The sequence below is a fragment of the Pteropus alecto genome, unplaced genomic scaffold, assembly GCF_000325575.1.
Source record: "Pteropus alecto unplaced genomic scaffold, ASM32557v1 scaffold17, whole genome shotgun sequence".
Taxonomy (NCBI): Eukaryota; Metazoa; Chordata; class Mammalia; order Chiroptera; family Pteropodidae; genus Pteropus; species Pteropus alecto.
In genome coordinates, this window is record NW_006440645.1 from 7,379,170 (window position 1) to 7,399,928 (window position 20,759).

The 20,759-nt window shown below is 31.7% G+C and overlaps 1 protein-coding gene and 1 pseudogene across 1 annotated transcript in view; one reads left to right on the plus strand and one right to left on the minus strand.

Moving 5' to 3' along the window:
- Positions 1 to 20,759, plus strand: part of HSPA4L (heat shock protein family A (Hsp70) member 4 like) — a 45,455-nt gene that overhangs the window by 6,898 nt on the left and 17,798 nt on the right. Inside the window, exons 2-13 of the mRNA XM_006917760.3 lie at positions 1,836 to 1,893; positions 3,458 to 3,598; positions 6,308 to 6,430; positions 10,541 to 10,640; positions 11,011 to 11,144; positions 13,045 to 13,289; positions 13,416 to 13,492; positions 14,096 to 14,247; positions 14,688 to 14,794; positions 16,876 to 17,009; positions 18,584 to 18,783; positions 20,609 to 20,704. Of these exons, the coding sequence (XP_006917822.1) occupies positions 1,836 to 1,893; positions 3,458 to 3,598; positions 6,308 to 6,430; positions 10,541 to 10,640; positions 11,011 to 11,144; positions 13,045 to 13,289; positions 13,416 to 13,492; positions 14,096 to 14,247; positions 14,688 to 14,794; positions 16,876 to 17,009; positions 18,584 to 18,783; positions 20,609 to 20,704 (1,567 nt within the window). The remainder of the gene's footprint in view (positions 1 to 1,835; positions 1,894 to 3,457; positions 3,599 to 6,307; positions 6,431 to 10,540; positions 10,641 to 11,010; positions 11,145 to 13,044; positions 13,290 to 13,415; positions 13,493 to 14,095; positions 14,248 to 14,687; positions 14,795 to 16,875; positions 17,010 to 18,583; positions 18,784 to 20,608; positions 20,705 to 20,759) is intronic.
- Positions 11,638 to 11,756, minus strand: LOC112484683 (annotated as a pseudogene).

Consider the following 20,759-nt stretch of genomic DNA (forward strand, 5'->3'; position numbering starts at 1 on the left):
AGATCACAATTAGAGAACATTTCATCATCCTACATCTGTCCATCACTTTTAACATTTTAGTTCTAATTATATATTGTGGCTGTCTCAGAAATTCCTCAGTCTTAATATGTCCAAAATAGAATTTGTGATGATCCCTCCCGAAACCTGTCCCTCTTAGAGTGTTTTCTGTCTCACTGAATGGCACCACTGTCTACCCTCTTCTGCAGACTGGAAACCTGGACATTATTCTTGATCCTTGCCTCTTCTCTAATCTATTCCAGCACTGTTCACTAAAAATGAAGTGTGACCACGTAATTTTAAGTGTTCTAGTGGCTACATTAAAAAAAAAGAAACGGGTGAAATTAATTTTAATATATTTGACTTAACTCAATATATCCAAAATCTTATTTCAACATATAATCAGTATTTTAAAATTAATGAGATATTGCACAATTTTTAAATATTAAATCTTCAAAGTCCAGAGTATATTTCACACTTAGAATAAGTACATCTCAATTCAGACTAGCCACATTTCATGGGCTTAATAGCCACACGCGTCTGGTGGCTACTGTTTTTGATAGTGAAAATCTAGTCCATCACCAATGTCTTTGAGTTTTATCTCCCAAGTATCTCTTAATTCTTTCTCCTCCTGTCTCAGCTGCCACCATCCTGATAAAGATTACCGATAACTTCTAGCTCTCCTTCCATCAGTTCACACTGTAGTCAAAATGATCTCCACCAAACTCTGCCCTGCTTCCATCTCATCATCATTTACTCTTTCTTCAGATCTCATGAAATTACAGGAAAAAGCAGCCAAGGAACAGCCTGGATGGCTTTATTGGCGGACGGGAGACTTAAGCTTTTTCTTTGTGAGACAGGATACCATTGGAGAGTTTTCAGCAGAGGAGTCTTATGACCTTAGTCTTTAAGAGGATCACTGTGGCTGTCATTGAAAATAAACATACATCTATGTATCAGAAATGTCCTTCTCAGCAAAAGTTCCATATTTAAATGCTTTCTCTGCTTTCAAGTCTTAATTCAGAAATCTCTTCTATTTGCTTTTCCTAAGCCTTATTATCTAGAAGTGATTATTTGCTAGTATCATTGATAATCCTATTCTATATGTTGATTTTTTTCAATAGACTATAAATTCTCCAAAGATAACGATTGTAGCTAGTATATACACACAATGCCTGTAACTATTTGTTGAATGCATAGTTACCTGTAGTTCCAACTGAAATCATGGGAATACTTTCTTAAATCATAACAAAATGGTATTTTGATGATACTGTTACTCTATACTTGTTTTTGTAAGCAGAATTAATATAAATGCAGTAGTAAAAACAGTAGTCATATTGTTCAAAAGTTTTACTTATATTCACTCATTTAATCCTCACACAATTTTGTGAGTAGGTATGATCATTACTATCTTCTAGATGGGAAACTGAGGCAAATAATAGTTAGGTAATTTCCACAAGGTTATTTAAGTGTTAAATGGCAGGGCTAGAATTTAGATCCAAGCAGCTTGTCCTTACTGAATACAGTTAATTTTAGTAGTAGGTCATAGATTAGATCAATAGAATTTGAAAAACAATTTGGGTGATGAACATAGTATTGCCACCTATAATCTTTATAGGTTATAATCTTTAAGATTATAACATTTTTTTCTGACCACTATTCCATTACTTTTGAAAGTTTAAAAATATATAAAATTCTGATTTTGGGTAACCTATTTTTTAAGTAATACATGATTATATTAATCCTTGAAATTTACCTTTTGTATAAGGAGAAGCAGAATAATGGCACATTGATATAAAAATACCATGGGAACAAACTTTGTGTTTTTCCCTCTTTAGGGCCTGTATATCTTTAGGATCAAGAACTCGAGCCATTGGAAATGCAGCTAAGAGCCAGGTAAATTGTTACTGTAAATGTTTTGATTTATAAAAAGAATTAACCGAATCTTGGTAACTAAATTCCCACTTTTTGTAATTCAGAGTGAAAAAGAGAGTGGTGAAAATATAACAGATCTTAAATCTTTGTATTTTATTAGATATATTTTGCTTTGGGTTATAAAATATTTTTTGAATTTTATTTATTAAAAATCTTCTTACTTATAAAGTTAGGATTTACCACCATATGACATCAGTTTTTCTCTGGTAACTTTCTGTGAAAGTATCCTATGAGGATATACACTTCAACAACAGGTGAGCAGTGTCTTGGTGAAAAAAGGCGGGAAATGGAGGAACTAAGTTCCAGAATAACCCAGTGTGGCCTCCACTGCTTTACATGGAATCTGTTTAAGTGTTTATATTTTAGGTTTCTGAAATGTTTGTAGTAACACATACACTTTTAATGTTCTGTGCTATAGGTTCATTTTACTTGGACTCTGTTTATTGCCCTGAACCAAAAGACTTTAACAATTACTTTTTACCTTTTAATATATACCCGGGTCTTCTCTTTTTCATTTTTAAGTAACTTTGTTTAATGAGGCTTTTTCTTCGTGGCTTCATAGGAATAATCGATTCATTTATCTAGAATTTTTGCTTATAATTTTTATATTCTACTTGCTTTTATCTTATACTTTCATGTTGTACATAAAAGATGTTGAGTTTGTGCTAAAATGACCCCTTCACTAAAGTTTACCTTTCATATTCTGGCTGATCTTACATCTCATATTCTGGCTGATCTAAGTGAGTAATATAGATATCAGAGTTTCTGGAGAAAGCAAACTGTAAAGTTATTTCTCCTGAAGAGCTAAAAAACCAACATGGTAATTCATTCCTGCAGTTTTCATCTCATAATTGAAGATCAAGATCTATTTGGCTTTTAAAGGTCACTGAGAGGGCAACAACTGGATGTCAATAATATTCTATATTTGGAAGTACTTGGTCTAGTTAAAGAAAAAATTACATAGCCAGAATACAAGCCATTTACAAATTAAGAGACTTTAACTTAGCACCATGCTACCTGGGAAGAGTTTTAATTTACTAGCTTAGGAGCAAGTTTTAGCAGTAGAAGTGACATGAGAACTTTTATGAATTAGATATTCAGAAAAAAAACAAAAAATGGGACAATGAAACATGTAGTTTAAATAAAAGTGCAGTGATGAAAGTGGAAAGAAAATCAGTGATTCTGATTCTCTAGAGCAAAAGTGTTAAAGAAAGCCAAATGATGAGTTGTAGATACATTTTAATTATTTGAAAAAAAATTAAGTTTTATTCTTTCTTTTGTGAAGACATTAATTTTAAATCTAACATTCCTAGGACAAGAGGAGAATTGGGGAGGGAGGGGTGGGCAATCAGTAAGATGCACTCATTCTTATTGTATAATTTATATTCTTTGGAAACCAGAAGAATGAATGTGTATAATTGTGAACTTGGGTATAAAAGATAAAGAGACTTGATGGTTCTCAAGTATTAGCGTAGTGCTTATTTTACATTCTTTAAGTAATTGATAAAGTGTTTACTGCCAACAGATAGTCACGAATGTAAGAAATACAATTCATGGCTTCAAAAAGCTTCATGGGCGCTCATTTGATGATCCTATTGTGCAAACTGAAAGGATCAGGCTTCCCTATGAGCTGCAGAAGATGCCTAATGGAAGTGCAGGAGTTAAGGTAAGCTTTCTGTTCTCAGTGAAAATGTAGATTTAGATTTAAGAAACCAAATACGATAATATTGCCTACTTGTAATTTAACTTTTTTCCTCTGAAAGCAGTACATATACGGTAAGATACAGGCAATTTTTGTAGTAAGCTTTAGTGAGTGCAAAAATCTTCTAATTAGATAATAATCTTAATCCAAACAATACTTTTATTATCAAGGAAAAATTATTATTTGCAGAACTTAGAGGTAAACTTTTTAAGGGATAAAGGCAGAGGTAGCATATGCGATTTAGAAAAATAGGCCCCAAAAGTATGTTAATTGTCATGAGTTTTCTCTAATTTAGAAGAATCTTATAGCATATTAGAAGTGTTAAAGCAAACTCTTCTTCCTTCTTCCAAATGAGAGAGGGATAGTGGATTTTTATTCTACATCCTGAGACAGTAAGTTATACATTGGTTAATAAAAACATATTTCTGTTGATTTTTGAAAAACTAACATGATACTTCAAAACAGAGTTACATATGACCCAACAATTTCACTCTTAGGTGTATACACAAGAGATTTGAACCATATGTGCACACAAAAACTTGAACATGAATGTTCATGGTAGTCTTATTCATAATAGCCAGAAAGTAGAAGCAACCCAAGTGCCCATCAACTGGTGAGTGAATGAAGTGTGGTAAACCTGTACAGTGGAATATGATTTGATCATAAAAATGAGTGAACTACTGATATGTATTACAGCATGGATGAACCTTAAAAACATGCTAAGTGAAAGAAGCCAGATACAAAAGACCATACGTTTTCTGATTCCGTTTGTATGGCTGTCCATAACCAAGCAAATCAATAGACACAGAAAGTAGATAAGTGGTGGTTAGGAGTTAAGAGGAAGGAGGAATGGGGATTAACTGCTAATGGCTACAGGATTTTTTTTAGGGTAGTAGAAAATATACTACAATTAGTGTTGATCAGTGCATGACTTTGTGTATATACTAAAAACTACTGTACTGTGTACACCACATGATGAACTTTATGCTATATGAATTATACTAAAAGCTATTTTAATAACTAATTTTAAATAGTATGTTTTTAGGCTATGCACATATTTCCATTTTTAGAAGAGAGAGGGTTCTGACTACGGAATGCATGATGAATTAAGAAGACATGAGGCTATTAAAATAATTCAAAGAATACACTATGAGAGATTAAAGACAAGGAGACAAATTGTAAAGCCATATTTTAAGTGTAATTTGTGGGTCAAGGATTGCTGATTAGGAAGCTGAATGGATTATGATAGCAATAATGAGATAAAGAATAATATCTAGATATCCTTTAGATATGATAAGTTCTGGTTAATGACCATGAGAAGCAGTTTTTTATTCTAAACTAAATTGTTTTTATTCTTTAAAAAGAAAATTAAAAATCATGATTTCTAAGTAGTTTGAGAAAAACAGAAAAAATTTTTAAAGAAAGCCAAACCAAATTTTTGAGTGATACAGGTTTTATGTAGTCATAATGATTGCATGTAAAAGGCTTTGAAATCATTTATCAGTCCTCTTTTGAACTACATTTCCTCATCTTTTGAAGATTGTAGATCTTTTGATTTATCTATTTTTTGGACATTTGTTTGAATATACTTTGATGTATATTACATCTAACTTTATATTCTTACACAAAAGAATACTATATTGTTGTGCCTCCTATAATCAGACTAACACCATGGTATTTGATTCATTTTCCCTTATTTTAGTGTGTGATATCTTCCAACACTTATTAATTTCATATAATACCGGGTTCTGAACTTTTAAGTTGATTTATAGACAAATGGATATGAATTTTAGGTCTGTTTCAAAGTAAATCTTATAACATTATGTAGACATATGCATACACACTTATACATACATTGTGCTACTTGAGAAAGAAGTTCTTTAAAGGTCTTCCAAAGTTTAGTGTTATAGAATAAAATTATTCACTCCATACAGAGGTAACAGACATTGCCTTTTCCTCAATTAAATGTTGTCATTATGTGGGTTCTAAGGTAACTTTGTATTATTAATTTTGCAGTTAATAAAAGGGTTTGATTACTTCAATAAGCACAGATCTTCTAGTATTCCTTGGTCAAGAAGTTCTGTAAAGTTCCATTTGTGTGCCGAAATGCAACCTAGTCTATTGTGACTAACTCATGACAATTAAGATTAAATGGTTATTTGATTTAAAAATAATTTTTAAATTTCATATATACATCTCTAACGTTTAACTTATAATTATCCCCAGAAACCTTGGAGTAATACATAGTTTTTTAAAAATAAAGACATTTCTTCTTTTTTTTCCTTTGATGCGCTCATTTCCTTTCTCCAAAACTATAGGACTGAAGCTTTCATTTTAAACCCAGGAAGAGTTCTGCTTTCAAAAGAAAGATTATTTTATTTTTTTCTTCTTCATTAGCTAGGATATTGATTGAAAAAAATTTCTTTTGTGGGAGATGGGAATCTGGAGCAGGTAAAGATACTTCTGAAAATAATTTGGTTGTAATACTGTGTGTTAGGCACCGAAACTTCAGAAAAGGGGTTTTGATATTAGAACAGTCTTTTGGGAATATAGCTTTGAGCTAGGACTTTGCCTTTTTTACTGTTGTCTATCCATCATGTATAGAGTAGATGTTCACAGGATATTTGTTGGATGAATAAGTGAGTCAATAAATATCTCAACTTTTGGTTTTAGGTACGGTACCTAGAAGAAGAGAGACCTTTTGCAATTGAGCAAGTTACTGGAATGCTGTTGGCCAAGCTTAAAGAGACTTCAGAAAATGCTTTAAAGAAACCAGTGGCTGACTGTGTGATTTCAGTAAGTTTTACTTCAGCAATGAATACTCTTGAATCATATTTTCCAGTGTACAGTAGTCCCGTCTTATCCACATGGGTTACATTCCAAGACTGCCGCTGGATGCCTGAAACCACAGATATTACCAAATCGTTTTTATACTGTGTTTTTTCCTCTATTCATACCTTTTCACTTACAGGAAGCATTTTTCAGCTACTCCTTGGTATATTCTCCTTGCTAGCGCCACTACTCTTGCACTTTGGGGTCAATATTAAGTGAAATAAGCGGTATTTGAACATAAGCTCTGTGATGCCATGCCAGTCCATTTGATAACCGAGATGGCGGCTGAGTGGTGACATGGGAGTAGCATTGTAACAGGATAGATACTCTGGACAAAAGGTTGATTCATATCCTGGGCAGGTCAGAGTGGGATGGCGTGAGATTTCATCACGCTACTCAGAATCACACACAATTCAAAACTTATGAATTGTTTATTTCTGAAATTTTCCATTTAACATTTTTAGATCTTGGTTGACCACAGGTGATTGAAACCATGGAGAGTGAAATATTGAAATACTGTTCCAACCTTTTTTTTTTTACTCTTTATGCCTTATTATCCAGTAAATAACCTAAATTCATTTTTATTTTTACTGTACATTAAAAAGAAATCTTATTTGGTACAGTTCAGGATTGTTTCCCAAAAGTCAATTGTGAATCTTAAAAACTAACATATGAGATTAGTTAGTGACTGCCGCTTATCCCTAAGAATCTTTCCAAGTAGCAGTTAACTTGCCACCTCTAGGGACTTCAACATTTTATGGCAAAGATTGAAAATTCCCAGTTGAGATTTTGAGATTGTATATATTTTATATGAGAAAGAAAAGATCTTTTTTAAATGATAAATTGGACATATTTAACATGCATACTTTCAGAAGTTTTGATATTTGCATACACCCACAAAACCATTATCACTAACAATATAATAAATATATCTCTCTCTACCCCCAAAATTCCCACGTGCCTTTCTTTTTTTAAAATTGTTTGTTTATAAGGTGTATAACACGATGCTTTGATATACATAGTGAAATGATTAGTAGTCAAGCTAATTAACATATCCATCTCTACATACAATTTCCTTTTTATGTATTTTTTGTGTGTGATGAGAGTTCCTCATATCTACTTGCTTAGAAAATTTCCAGGATACAATTATTATTAGCTGTAGACACCATGATATACATGAGATTTTTAGAACTTATTCAGCCTATGTAATTGAAACTTTATATCCTTTGGCCAATATCTCCCCATTTTCCCACCTCTGCCCCTGGTAACCACCATTCATTCTCTCTGCTTCTGTGAATTCAGCTTTTGCAGATTCCACATATCAGTGAGATCATGGAGTATTTTTCATAAAGAAAAGATATTTAAGGATTTTTAACATATATAGTGAGTTCTTAATTATATATTGATAACTAGTTTATATACATTACATATATTGATTACATATTAATAACTAGTTTTTAATTTATATGTGGTCACCTAAATGTGAGTACATTTCTAATACTTTTAAACTTGACTACATAAGTTCAAGAGTCTTATGTTATCAGAAAAATAGAATCAGATTATGAACTCTTCAGTGTATTTATTTTTTATTTATTTTTTAATTTTTATTTTTCGAGTTGACATTCAATATTTTATATGTGAATTTAGTAATCAGGTTTTTTGCTAGGTATTTGGAATTTTTTTAATGAGACAAATATTAGAGCTTAATATTTTGTTTTCCAGTCATTTAGTAATAATAGTTTACCATTGGTCAGGTACTGTTATAGGCATTTAATATATATTGACCAATTTAATCCTCAGAACCAGTCTATGAGGATATTGTTAACCCCAATTTTCCAGATTAAAAAACTGAGGCACAGAGAAGTTAAATAACTTGCCCCACATCAGTACGACTAATAAGTGGTAAAGCTAGAAATCACACCCAGATAGTTTATTCCCATGTCTGTGCTCGTAACTCTTCCATCATTCTGCCACTTGAAAATGTATGTCAGAATGGTGTAAATTTTAAAACTCCATCTTAAATTTAAATTCACCCGTACTTATTTAATTATACTTGATTTTACCTTCATGCCAGAAATTAGTGCCAGAATAGAGCATTATGAACTTCTTGGCCGTTATTACCTTTGTAGTTAGTGCAGTTGACACATTGCGAGCTATACGAGGGGAAGTATTTTCTCTGTTGTATTCACTACTCTCTTCCTAGTGGCTAGAAAAGTACCTGATGATAAGTGCTCAGTGAATTTTAAATGAACCATACATATAATTTAGAGTCAGAATGATAATACCAAAATCGAGATAAACAATCTTATCAAAATTCAAGTTATATTCCTGTTTTTAATATGTGTTAAATGAAATTTCTTAATTTAAAAAACAATAAAATTGGAAGAGCCCGCAACAAACATATGGAAAGATGCTCAGCATTGCTAGCTGTTAGAGAAATGCAGATCAAAACCACAATGAGATACCATCTCACACCTGTTAGAATGGCTATAAACAGCAGGACAAGTAACAACAAATGCTGGAGAGGATGCGGAGAAAAAGGAACACTCATACATTGCTGGTGGGACTGCAAATTGGTACAGGCACTATGGAAAACAGTATGGAGGTTCCTCAAAAAACTAAGAACTGATCTACCATATGATCGAGCAATCCCTCTACTGTGTATTCACCCCAAAGACTTAAAAAATCATATCCATATAGGTATTTGCACACCAGTGTTCATAGCAACATTATTCACAGTGGACAGGACATGGAAGCAACCGAAGTGTCCTATGATAGATTAGCTAAAGAAGCTGTGGTACATATATACAATGGAATGTTCCTCAGCCAAAGAAGAGATGAAATATAGCCATTTGCGACAATGTGAATGGAACTCGAGATAATCATGCTAAGTGAAATAAGCCAGGCAGAAAAAGTTGAAAATCACACGATATAACTTATATGTGGGATATAAACCTAAAAGCAACAAAGGATCAGGGCAAACAAACAGAGGCTCATGGACATGGACCGTAGACTAGTGGTTACCAGAGGGTAGGGCATGGGGGAAGAGGGGGATGTAGATGGGGTAAAGGGAGTAAAATATGGGGGTGGGGGGGTAGGGGGAGGCTGAAGGTGGGTAAAGGGGATCAAATATATGATAGCTGAAGGAAACTGGACTTTAGATGATAAACACAATAGAATATACAGATGTTAAATTATAATGTACACCTGAAAATTATATAATTGTATTAACCAATGTTACCTCAGTAAAGTTAATTTAAAAAAAAATTGGAAGAGCCCCATGTTATTTTGTACATGAATGTACTTAATTAGCTTTTTAGAAATCTGTTTGTAGACCAAACCAAAGTGTTTCTTAGTGTGATAGAACTAAGTATATGTAAATATTAGTTATAGGTTTAAGCCTGAATTTATTTTTTATTAGAAATATGTTTAATGTTTTTGGTGATCTTAAAAGAAACACATACTCATCACAAGTCCCCTGCAATCTAGTTCCGCCATCCCTTTGAAATATAACTATTGTAAACATTTGGGACTATATTCTTCTTGTTACACACACACACACACACACACACACACACACACACACACACACACGAAATCATGTTATACATGCATTTTTTAAATGTATCAAAGATACTATTCAATGACAATTCAGATCTATCTGATTGTTTCTAACAGCTACCTAAGAGTCCATTATATAGATAAAACATATATATTTAACCAATTTCATTTTAACAGACTGTTTGGTTTTTAATTTTTCATGGTTAAAGCCAAACAAATATATTTTTTCATAGGCCAGACCAACACAAAGAGGATTTAGATTAATAACTGTTCCATCTTATTAATTGCTTTAAGTTTGAGTTTGTACTTTAGGTCAACATTTTATAGTATAGAATTACCAAACTTAAAAAAAAGAAAGCAAGTATATTTTCTCATTTATTTAATTAGAACACCATTCTTTGCCTTAAGCGATGCACAAGTTTAGTGCAATTAGTTTACATTTTTCAGCTTATGGAATATTTAAGTAAAATCTACATCAGATTAATATACTTAATTATTATTTCTAAATACCAGATTCCTAGTTTTTTCACTGATGCTGAGAGAAGATCTGTGATGGCCGCAGCCCAGGTTGCAGGTTTAAATTGTTTAAGATTGATGAATGAAACTACTGCAGGTAAGCACTATGCAATTTGAAATCATTGTCAGAAAAATACTGTTATAGTTTTTTTCCAAGTAATACATAGCATATATTTTTTTAACTATTATGTACTGGTTCTTATAAGCTTGTCATTTTGGAGTACAGTATTTTGGCAGAGGTTAAACATGTCCTATGTTGGCTGTAAGAATTGTTAATATTATGTAATTGTAGATAGGTAAAGAAAAAATAAAATTAAAAACATTAAGCAAATTATGAAATGTTACTTTGAAACTTATTAATCTGTATTACTCTAGTGTGTATTAAAAAGTGCAGTATCACAGTGATTTCCTTGTTTTCCATGTGGTTGCTGTGCTGGAATTAATCTAATTCTTTGTTCTTAACACAGTTGCACTAGCATATGGAATTTATAAACAGGATCTTCCTCCATTAGATGAGAAACCAAGAAACGTAATATTCATTGATATGGGACATTCTGCCTATCAAGTCTCAATTTGTGCTTTTAACAAAGGAAAACTTAAAGTAAGTAAATAAATGATTCATAATATTTAACTTTAATGGTTAAGAGCATGTAAAACTATATAGAGAACCTTAATCCTTGGGTTTAAATCTTGGCTCTGTCACCTAAAAACTGTGACCCTGAGCAAATTACTTATCTTCCCTAAACCTTGGGTTTCTCACCTGAGGATGATGTCAATAACTATTTCATAGAATATTTGAGGACAGAATGAGCTATTGTATATAAAATGCTTGGAATGTCTTATAGTCGATACTGTAATATGCATTAGCTATTTGTATTATCTTTGAGGTGTTAAGTCATCCAGGGAGCATAAATTACATATTTATCCATAAATATACTTAGGGAACGTTTTCAAAACTGGTTTCATTCTTTTTAGAAATTTTTCTATCCAGGAGTCCTAATCGAAATTTTCTACAATGTGGCATTATTTAGTTCTGTGTGCTTATTATCTTTTTGCAGTTTATATTTGTTTTTTTTGTTTGTTTGTTCATTTTCTGCCTACAGTGCCTGGTATTCTTGAGTGGTCTCCCATTCAAGTACTAACCAGGCTTGACCCTGCTTAGCTTCCAAGATCAAATGAGATCGGGCACGTTCAGGGTGGCATGGCCGTAGACTTATATTTGGTTTTATATTCATTTTTACATTGATTATTGTATCCAGACTTACATATTCTCTTCATTACACATATGTGTAGAATTTACATAGAATATGAAAAGCTTTGAGTTATCCAACACCTTTTAGACCCTTTTGTCTCACAGTTTATATTCCTATAATAATATCCTTATAATTAAGAAAATTAAAGGGAAATGACTCATACTGAATATAGGGTAGTTTTCTGTAAAATGGTTTAAGTCTTGGTATTTAGTCTGGAATTTTAATTTAAAAAGATCATTTTATTTTCTTTTTAGTAGATACCTTTGGGTAGAGATCTATAATTTTTGGATTGTATACCCTTTGAAAATTTGATAAAAGCTATGGCCTTTCTCACCAGAAGGATTCACATTTGCACTAGTCACATGCCAACACAGTTTTGCATTTAATTTTGGGTAATACTGGACTTCTTGAGAAGTATATCCATGGATTCTCCATGCTAGTCTGTGGGATGACATCCCAATCAGATTATGTTCACATGTCATGTTTACCACTATTATACCATGCATCCTTGTGAAAAAGTGGGATTCTATTTTTTCAGTAGTCACTGTTGTAGGTAGTCAAACCTGGGAAGAGAGACTCGATGTCTCCTGTGTTTTCAAGAGCTCATGTGTTGAAGTTCTTTGACTTGTCTATTCCTCTTCCACTTGACCACTAGCTGGGGGTTATTGTTCAACAAGCTTACTATATCAAATTTTTGTCTCTCTTCTTCATTTTTTTGGGGGGGGGGGTGTCTCATGAATTCTTTTGTTTCTCTTGTATTTTATAAAAATAGCCTAGTTTTGTTTGTTTGTTTTAAATAATTGAAGGCCTAATTCTTGATTTATAAGTTGACTATTTACCGTGTTTTAGATTTAATCTTTGAACCAGCTTTTCTTGGCTACTTTGTTTTTGGTTACATGCTTGGGACTGTTTTTTGGTTTTAAACTTAGTTTTGGCTTACCTGTTCAGTGCTATTGTAGAACCAGAGGGTATGAAATAATGAAGTTTTAATTATTGTACTCAATTATTTCAGAATTAGAGTTATTTTTAAATTATGATATGTGGATCTTTAACCTAAAGCAGATAATTCCAAGTAGGTAAATATGTTGGCTAAATAAAATAATTATTAATGTGATTCCAAAGTTGGCATCCCTGTGATTTTTGATAAGTTTTTTTGGCTTTGATTTCATTTTAATTTTAAAAGGTTTTTTGTTGTTTTGAAAGCATCTGTATTTGTGAAACTTCAGTTCTGGTTTTTCAATTAAACAGGTCTTGGCTACTACCTTTGATCCATATTTGGGTGGCAGAAACTTTGATGAGGCTTTAGTAGACTACTTCTGTGATGAGTTCAAGACCAAATATAAGATAAATGTGAAAGAAAACTCTCGGGCCTTGTTGCGTTTATATCAAGAATGTGAAAAACTAAAGAAGCTAATGAGTGCAAATGCATCAGACCTTCCTCTGAACATTGAGTGTTTCATGAATGACCTTGATGTTTCTAGTAAGATGAACAGGTACCATGCATGTTTTCAGTTGGAAAAGTGTTTGCTTATTTTATAATGTTTAAGATTCTATTATTTTAGAAAATTTGCTTGATTTTTAGATCTCAAAAAAGTGAATTTTATTTCATTTTCTTACAGGGCTCAATTTGAACAGTTATGTGCTTCCCTCTTTGCCAGGGTTGAACCACCACTGAAAGCAGTAATGGAACAAGCTAGTAAGTGGCAATTACTGGATGGACCATTGAAACTGTACCATGGTGTTACTTGAGTGCTGTGGGAAATGGTAAAAGCCATAAAAGCTTCATGCGTTTTTTTGAAGATTTGTATTTCTCATTTAGAGAAGATTATAAGTCATTTTTTATTCATAAGAGTAGGACACTAGATCTAGGTTTATGAGAACTCCTGGTCCATTTTATTTACATCATAAAACTAATGCTAGTTATATTTGGAGGTGTTTATATGTAAGTATATAGAAGATTCCAGGTAGAAATGGGAACATGATTGCTTTTTGTTAAGTTTTTAGTAATCAGTTGAACATACCTTTTGTGGAGATTTGTGAGATGGACGTTAGAAAATTAAGGAGTCTGAAGAGTCCCTTTACAGCCCATGAGGTCCATCATCTGGACCAAGTGCAGTGCTTGACACGTAGATAATTAATATTAAATAAATTTTGCCTTTTTCCAAAATTTGTTTTTATCTTTTCTTATTTTGAGCAGATAAAAAAAATCTATTTTTACAAAATACTTTCCAGGGTCTACTTTTCACATTTTTATAAAGACTATCTCATTTTTCTCAATTAAAAACATTTTGCTTTCCAGATTTACAACGTGAGGACATAAGTAGTATAGAAATAGTAGGGGGAGCAACGCGAATTCCTGCAGTGAAGGAACAAATCACTAAATTCTTTCTTAAAGATATAAGTACCACATTAAATGCTGATGAAGCTGTTGCAAGAGGATGTGCATTACAGGTATGATTATTAGCCTTTTTTTAGAATGCAAATTTTGCCAGAAGTATGGTGGTAGGCCTAAAGGTAGTTTTAATATTATCTGTTCCAACCATTTGTCAATAGGCTAAAAGTAAATTGAAAGTATTCCTGAAAAGTGAGTCTTGTGTCTATCCCACTTATATTTTAAACTGTCATTATATGCCAGTAACTGTACTGAAAGAAATTTATTTTATGAATTCTTGTAATTATTCCCATTTAAAATTCTTTTGAGATTTAAAAATATTTTATATTAATGTTTGTAAGGTCACAGAAAGTGTACTCTAACACTTAAATTTTAACTAGTTACCATGAAACAGTAATTTTTAAAATGTAACAGTTTTATTACAAGGACTTTAATTAAGGGTAACCTAGGGTATATTTTGTGTTTGTTGATTTAAATACGGTGTACATCTTATTTGCAGTGTGCGATTCTCTCACCAGCATTTAAAGTACGTGAATTTTCCATAACGGACATTGTTCCCTATTCAATCACATTAAGATGGAAGACCTCTTTTGAAGATGGAACTGGGTAAGTTACTTTTAAAGCCTTGATTAGAACTTGTCATAAATAACCAATCGAACATACTTTTATAAATTGAAGGAATTAATGCTTCTTAAAATTTTCAAACACATTTAAATAAATTGTTAGGAAAAAGAGGATATAAAAATAACATCACCTATAAATCATGATGGTGTATTTTTTTAATGAGTATTTTATTATAAAAGTGAAACCTTATTTTCAAATAAACATCACAGTACAGAAATTTAAAAACCTCCATTTGCTATATCTCATCTCCTCCTTAGTCCATTTTACAGAGATAACCATTGTTAACAGCTAAGTGTGTATCTATCCAATCATTTTTAAGAATATCCAAGAGTAAAAGCATGCACTGTTTTAATGCATACATTGATCATCTGCATATCTTCAGTGTAACTTGCTTTTTCAGATGTGTTATATAGTACCTTTCCATGCCAACAGACAGTAACTATTTTTCAACAATTGTGTGTGCCGTAATTAATCTAATATCCTTTAAAGTCATATCCTTACTGTTTGAGCAGTGCTATTAGGAACATCCTTGTACACAACATTTCCTTCTTTAATTGTGTTTGCTTTATCTGTACGATACCTATGTAGAAGTGAAATTGAGCCAAAGAGTATGAACATTATTTTAACTAATACTGCCAAATTATTTACTAAAAAGATTATGTCAATGTATTAGATTACCTCTTTTAGGTCATTTTCTCCTGTACTTATAAACTTAACATTCTAATACTAAAAATAAAGTACTTTGTCATTAAATTGTATTTCTAACTATTGTGAGCTACATACTTTTATTGACATTTATATTTTCCATGACTGCCAGGATCTAAATAGTTTGCTTCCCTATCAAAATAAAAATTTGTGTTTCAAATACTATATTTGACTATTTTTCACAAGTATAGCTTGTGTAATGAAGTAAACCTGGATAAAGTAAATATAGATTATCAATCTGCTCTGAACGTTTTGCATGGCATGTATTAATGTCAATTTTGGGCAAGAAATACTTTCTAAAACTATTTTCATTTAAAGGTATAAGTGATCCAGAGAAAAAATTGTAAGAAAATGTATGAAGAGTTAAAATTGAAAAGTAAATATATCCTAGTAAAGGTAATGGTGGTAGGAAGTTGAGTACTAGGATAGAGGAAAAGATCCATGTATGTGAAATTTTCAAATGGCATAATTAATAGCATGGTGCTATAGCATTACTGTGTTTCTAGGCCACTACAAACAATAGCTGCAAACTATTTCTGTTCCACTATTTAAGTAATAGGATTGCCTTGTAGATTTTAAAATTCCCTGTGCTATAAAGGACATTATTATATCAACTGGAAAAAAATTGAACGATGGAAGATTCAATTATCAATGTAAATTTATAAAGTTGACAGCTGTACTGTGGTTATATCAGAGATTCAATTATCAATGTAAATTTATAAAGTTGACAGCTGTACTGTGGTTATATTAGAGACTATCCCTATTAGGAAAATAAACATTGAAGTATTTAAGAGTAAAGGGCCATAAATGTATGCAACACCCTCAGCTGGTCCAGAAAAAAAAATATACACACACCCCAATAGTGTGTGTGCACTCAAATGATAAAACAAATGGGGTAAAATGTTAAAAGTAGCAAATCTAGGTAAAGGTTATATACAAGTGTCCCTGTTTTTATTTTTGCGCCTCTACGTCAGTTTGAAACTATTTCCATATAAAAGTTCTTTTTTAAAAGAGAGCTAGGATAAAAATGATCCCAAATGACATGTATTTTGGAAACTAATGCATAGGATTTGGTCCTCAGATGTGTGCAAAAAACATCTCAATATATTGGCCTTAAGATATACCTATTCTCAGGTAATTTTTCTCTTTTGTAGGATAGAATTGTCTATTACTATAACACATTCTAAAAACTTTGAGGTGTAAGCCTATCAAAATGCTAAAATCATTTTTTTTTATATTTGTGCATAGAAGTCTTTGTAATTACTGCTTATGAATTAAAAATGAGATAGATTCTGTAATTAGCTTCATAAACAACTTTCGTCTTGTTTTTAACTGAGTATTTTCCCATTTCATTTTAGGGAATGTGAAGTATTCTGTAAGAACCATCCTGCCCCATTCTCAAAAGTCATTACTTTCCACAAGAAGGAACCATTTGAGCTAGAAGCATTTTATACTAATTTAAATGAAGTGCCTTACCCTGATCCAAGAATTGGTAAGAGAACTAAAAAAAAATTTCATAAATTTTGCCTTTTATAAATATGTTGATATTCGAATCAAGGAAACAAATTGATATTTAAGCTAAACCAGCATTGAATGTTTAAAGAAAGATATTCATATTTTCATAACATGCATTTTTTAGTGCACAGAGGTGGTTTCTGGAATAACAGCAGGTTTGAGTACTTTTAATTCGTTTTGACATCTTTATTTAAAATGCTCTGTAATTGGCCTGAAAGGTTTGGGTGAGGGTTATTTTTTATGGAAAAACTCTTTAATCTATAAATTTAAATTGGGTTGTCAGACTCTGACAGTACATTTTAATTTTAAACTTTTGTTCACTGGCAACAACTAGAATGAGTATTATTGGATTAATGTGAAAGTAAGAATAAGAGGCAGTAATATCTATTTTAGTTGAGTAATCTTTTTAGAAGATACAAAGATTGATTTTCTAACATTTAAAAGAGGAAGGATAATTTTTAAGTTTTAAAATTCTCTATAGTGTTTTTGTTGATAGGCTAGAAAGAGGACAATATAAATATTTCAAGTATATTAAAGTGGTAGATATAAATTATTGATGATGGTATTAGTTTGCTAGGGCTTCTGTAACAGAATAGCACAGACTTGGGTGGCTTAAATAATAGACATTTGTCTCACAGTTCTGGAGGCTAGAAGTTCAAAATCAAGGTGCTGTCAGGATTTCTTCTTTCTGAGGGTTTTGAGGGATGGATCCATTCCAGGCCTCTCTCCTTCATTTGTAGAGGACCATCTTCACGTTCACATGATCTTCTCTCTGAATATAAATCTGCTTCTAATTAAGAAAACTGGTTATTGGGTTAGAGCCCACCCTGATGACCTCTATAACGACCCTGTCTCCAAATAAATTCACCTTCCAAAGTACTGGACAGTAGGGACAATGTATAAACTTGGGGAGTACACAATTCAGCCTGCAAGACAGATCAATCTAATCTTTACTACTCAGTTTTTCTGCCTAGTGTTCTCTCCCTCCTGTGATATCATTATATTTGATTTTTTTTTTAAAACAAAACATTAGATTTTTTAAAGCGAATAATTAATATGACTTCTGCAAGTATTAATGAGATAACTTAGCAATTTTGCTATAGGAAAACTCCAGAAAAATTTTAAAATGCTTTATTTATGAATTATCAAGATTATGATTCGTAAAGGTTGTAGCAAAAAGGGGTTAATATCTATTCGGTTTTCATACTCAAAAATTGAATTTTGTTATTTTCGTTTTAGAATAATATTATAAAATATAATTAAAGGTTACATTGCCTTGAGACAGATTGTCTTAGTTAAAATTCCAAATCTCCTTTTTCCTAGCATCAGCGATCTTGGGCAGATTGCTTAACCTTTCTCAGTCTTAATATCAGGTTTCTTAAGGTATAAAAATGGTGATCTGGGGAAAATGCATATCCCACACTAATTTGTATGTAATAATTTTATAATTATTTGCAAGCATCGGAAAGATGATAGTCAAATTATTTAATTAACTAATTGAATTACTTAATCTGAGGCCCGTGTACCGATCACAGCTCTTTTTTCCTTAAGGGAGCTTCACTATTCAGAACATTTTTCCACAGTCTGATGGTGACAGTTCCAAAGTAAAGGTTAAAGTTCGCATTAACATCCATGGAATCTTCAGTGTGGCTAGTGCATCAGTAATTGAGAAGCAAAATATAGAAGGGGATCACAATGATGCACCTATGGAAACAGAAACTTCATTTAAGAGTGAAAGCAAAGATGATGTGGTATGTAGAAATCAGATTTCTCTGATAAATATACAGCATCTTAATCATAACCGATACTTTTAATAGCTGGAAATGTTAATCTTTGAGATTTTGCTCTGAAGTTCTGCTGTAGGAATCAGTTTAAATTTTTTAAATAAAAGCATCAGAATAATTTTATTTTAAATGGTGTACATCTTTCACATGGTAAGTTTTCAGAGGCTGTGCCTTTTTCATAGCATTATCTGGAATGTGTACATATGTGCATTTGGATTCATCTTTCCTAAATCCTCTTTATTTCCATTAAAACTATGTATTATGGCTAGCTTTTTCATCTTACAAATAAAACCAGTCAATTTGATAAATTTTGAACTATACACACACTTATTTTTAGATTAAAAGTACATGCTTAATAAAGGATTTTTCAAGGCTTAGGGGATACAGTGGCAGTTAAGCAGAAGAATGTGCTGTATATTCAATACACTAAAATACATATTTTTAACCATTTATTTCTTTATGAAAGAGTTTGCAACCCTAACTATTCTTGATGTTCTATAGATGAAGGACTCTTAGGAGAATGTGAATTGTATTCCATTACAAAAAGTTTTTATCTTTTTGTGAATAATATTTGTTATTCTTAATGCCATTTGTTAGATTTTTGTCCAATCATTACTGGAGATGTCTAGATTTTTTTTATATATATATTTGTACATACTAAGAATGGATTTTGGGTGTCAAATGAGTACAAACTTATTGAGGGATCACCTTTTAAGTTATATAAATGTTTAATCCCTGTGTTGTACACCTGAAACAAATATAATAATATGTATGTCAACTGTAAAATAATAATTTTCTTTTGTCAAATTTCAAGACAATCTCTTCCTTGTGAAGGTTGTCTTTTTTGTGTTTTTGTTAATATGTACTATAAAATCTCCAGATTTGATCAGAATTATACCACTGCTCTTTAAAGTACTTCCTTTAAGGATCATGGCATTTTCATTCTTCTCATGTATTATTTTGCTATTATATCCTTATTTCCTTCAGTTGAGAAGGAAATGTCCTAATATGTTACGAAGATACAGTCAACTTTTCATAAGTTAACACAAGAAAAATAAGTGAAAAGTTAATTGTAGTTCACAATAACTTGGTGGCAGACATGTACATTTAATCCGTTATGATTAATTTTTACTAAAATTGAGACCACTCTGTATTCCTTCTAGGATGAGTTCTTTAGGACCATTTTCTTCTTCATTTTTTCTTAAAATTTCTACTGAGACTTTCAGTTTTCTCTATGTCATGTTAGTGAATCCTGGACACTAAAAACAAGAATAGTATGGTACCCATTTTCTGCCACCCTAGTTATTTCTAATTTGCTGTTGCTTGTTAATGTATCTGAAATTGGGATGGGTCTTGGAAATGATCATATTTTATATTCACTGTTGCCAGTGGCAATAATAATGGCATAGTTCTCATCACCTGTAACGTGAACTTAGCTGTTGTTATTCCTTATGGCATGAGTAGGCAGTTGCAACTCCTTGACATTTCAGTCACCAAATTCAGGGAAGAAACACAAGTTCTGATCCAAAAACAATCTACTGACTGCTGATGGTGTGATAAAGAAAACACCATCATAAAACTTGTAGAATAGGTGTCATTTTACTTAACCATTATTTGTAATTATTCTTATTTGAAAAATGAGCTTCTACTTTACTGTGTTCACACAGTTCAAAACAGGCCTGAACTCTAAGATGATGTTTATTTAAAAAAAAAAAAAAAGAAAGAAAAAAAAAGAAAGAGAAAGAGAAAGAAAAAGACTGCAAATACTACCAATTACATATTTTCTTTCTAGGATAAAATGCAGGTTGACCAAGAAGAAGGTCACCAAAAATGTCATGCTGAACACACCCCAGAAGAGGAAATTGATCATACAGGAACCAAAACAAAGGTTTATTTTACTATTTATTTGGTTATGTCTTTTTGAGATTGATAATTTGAGTTAA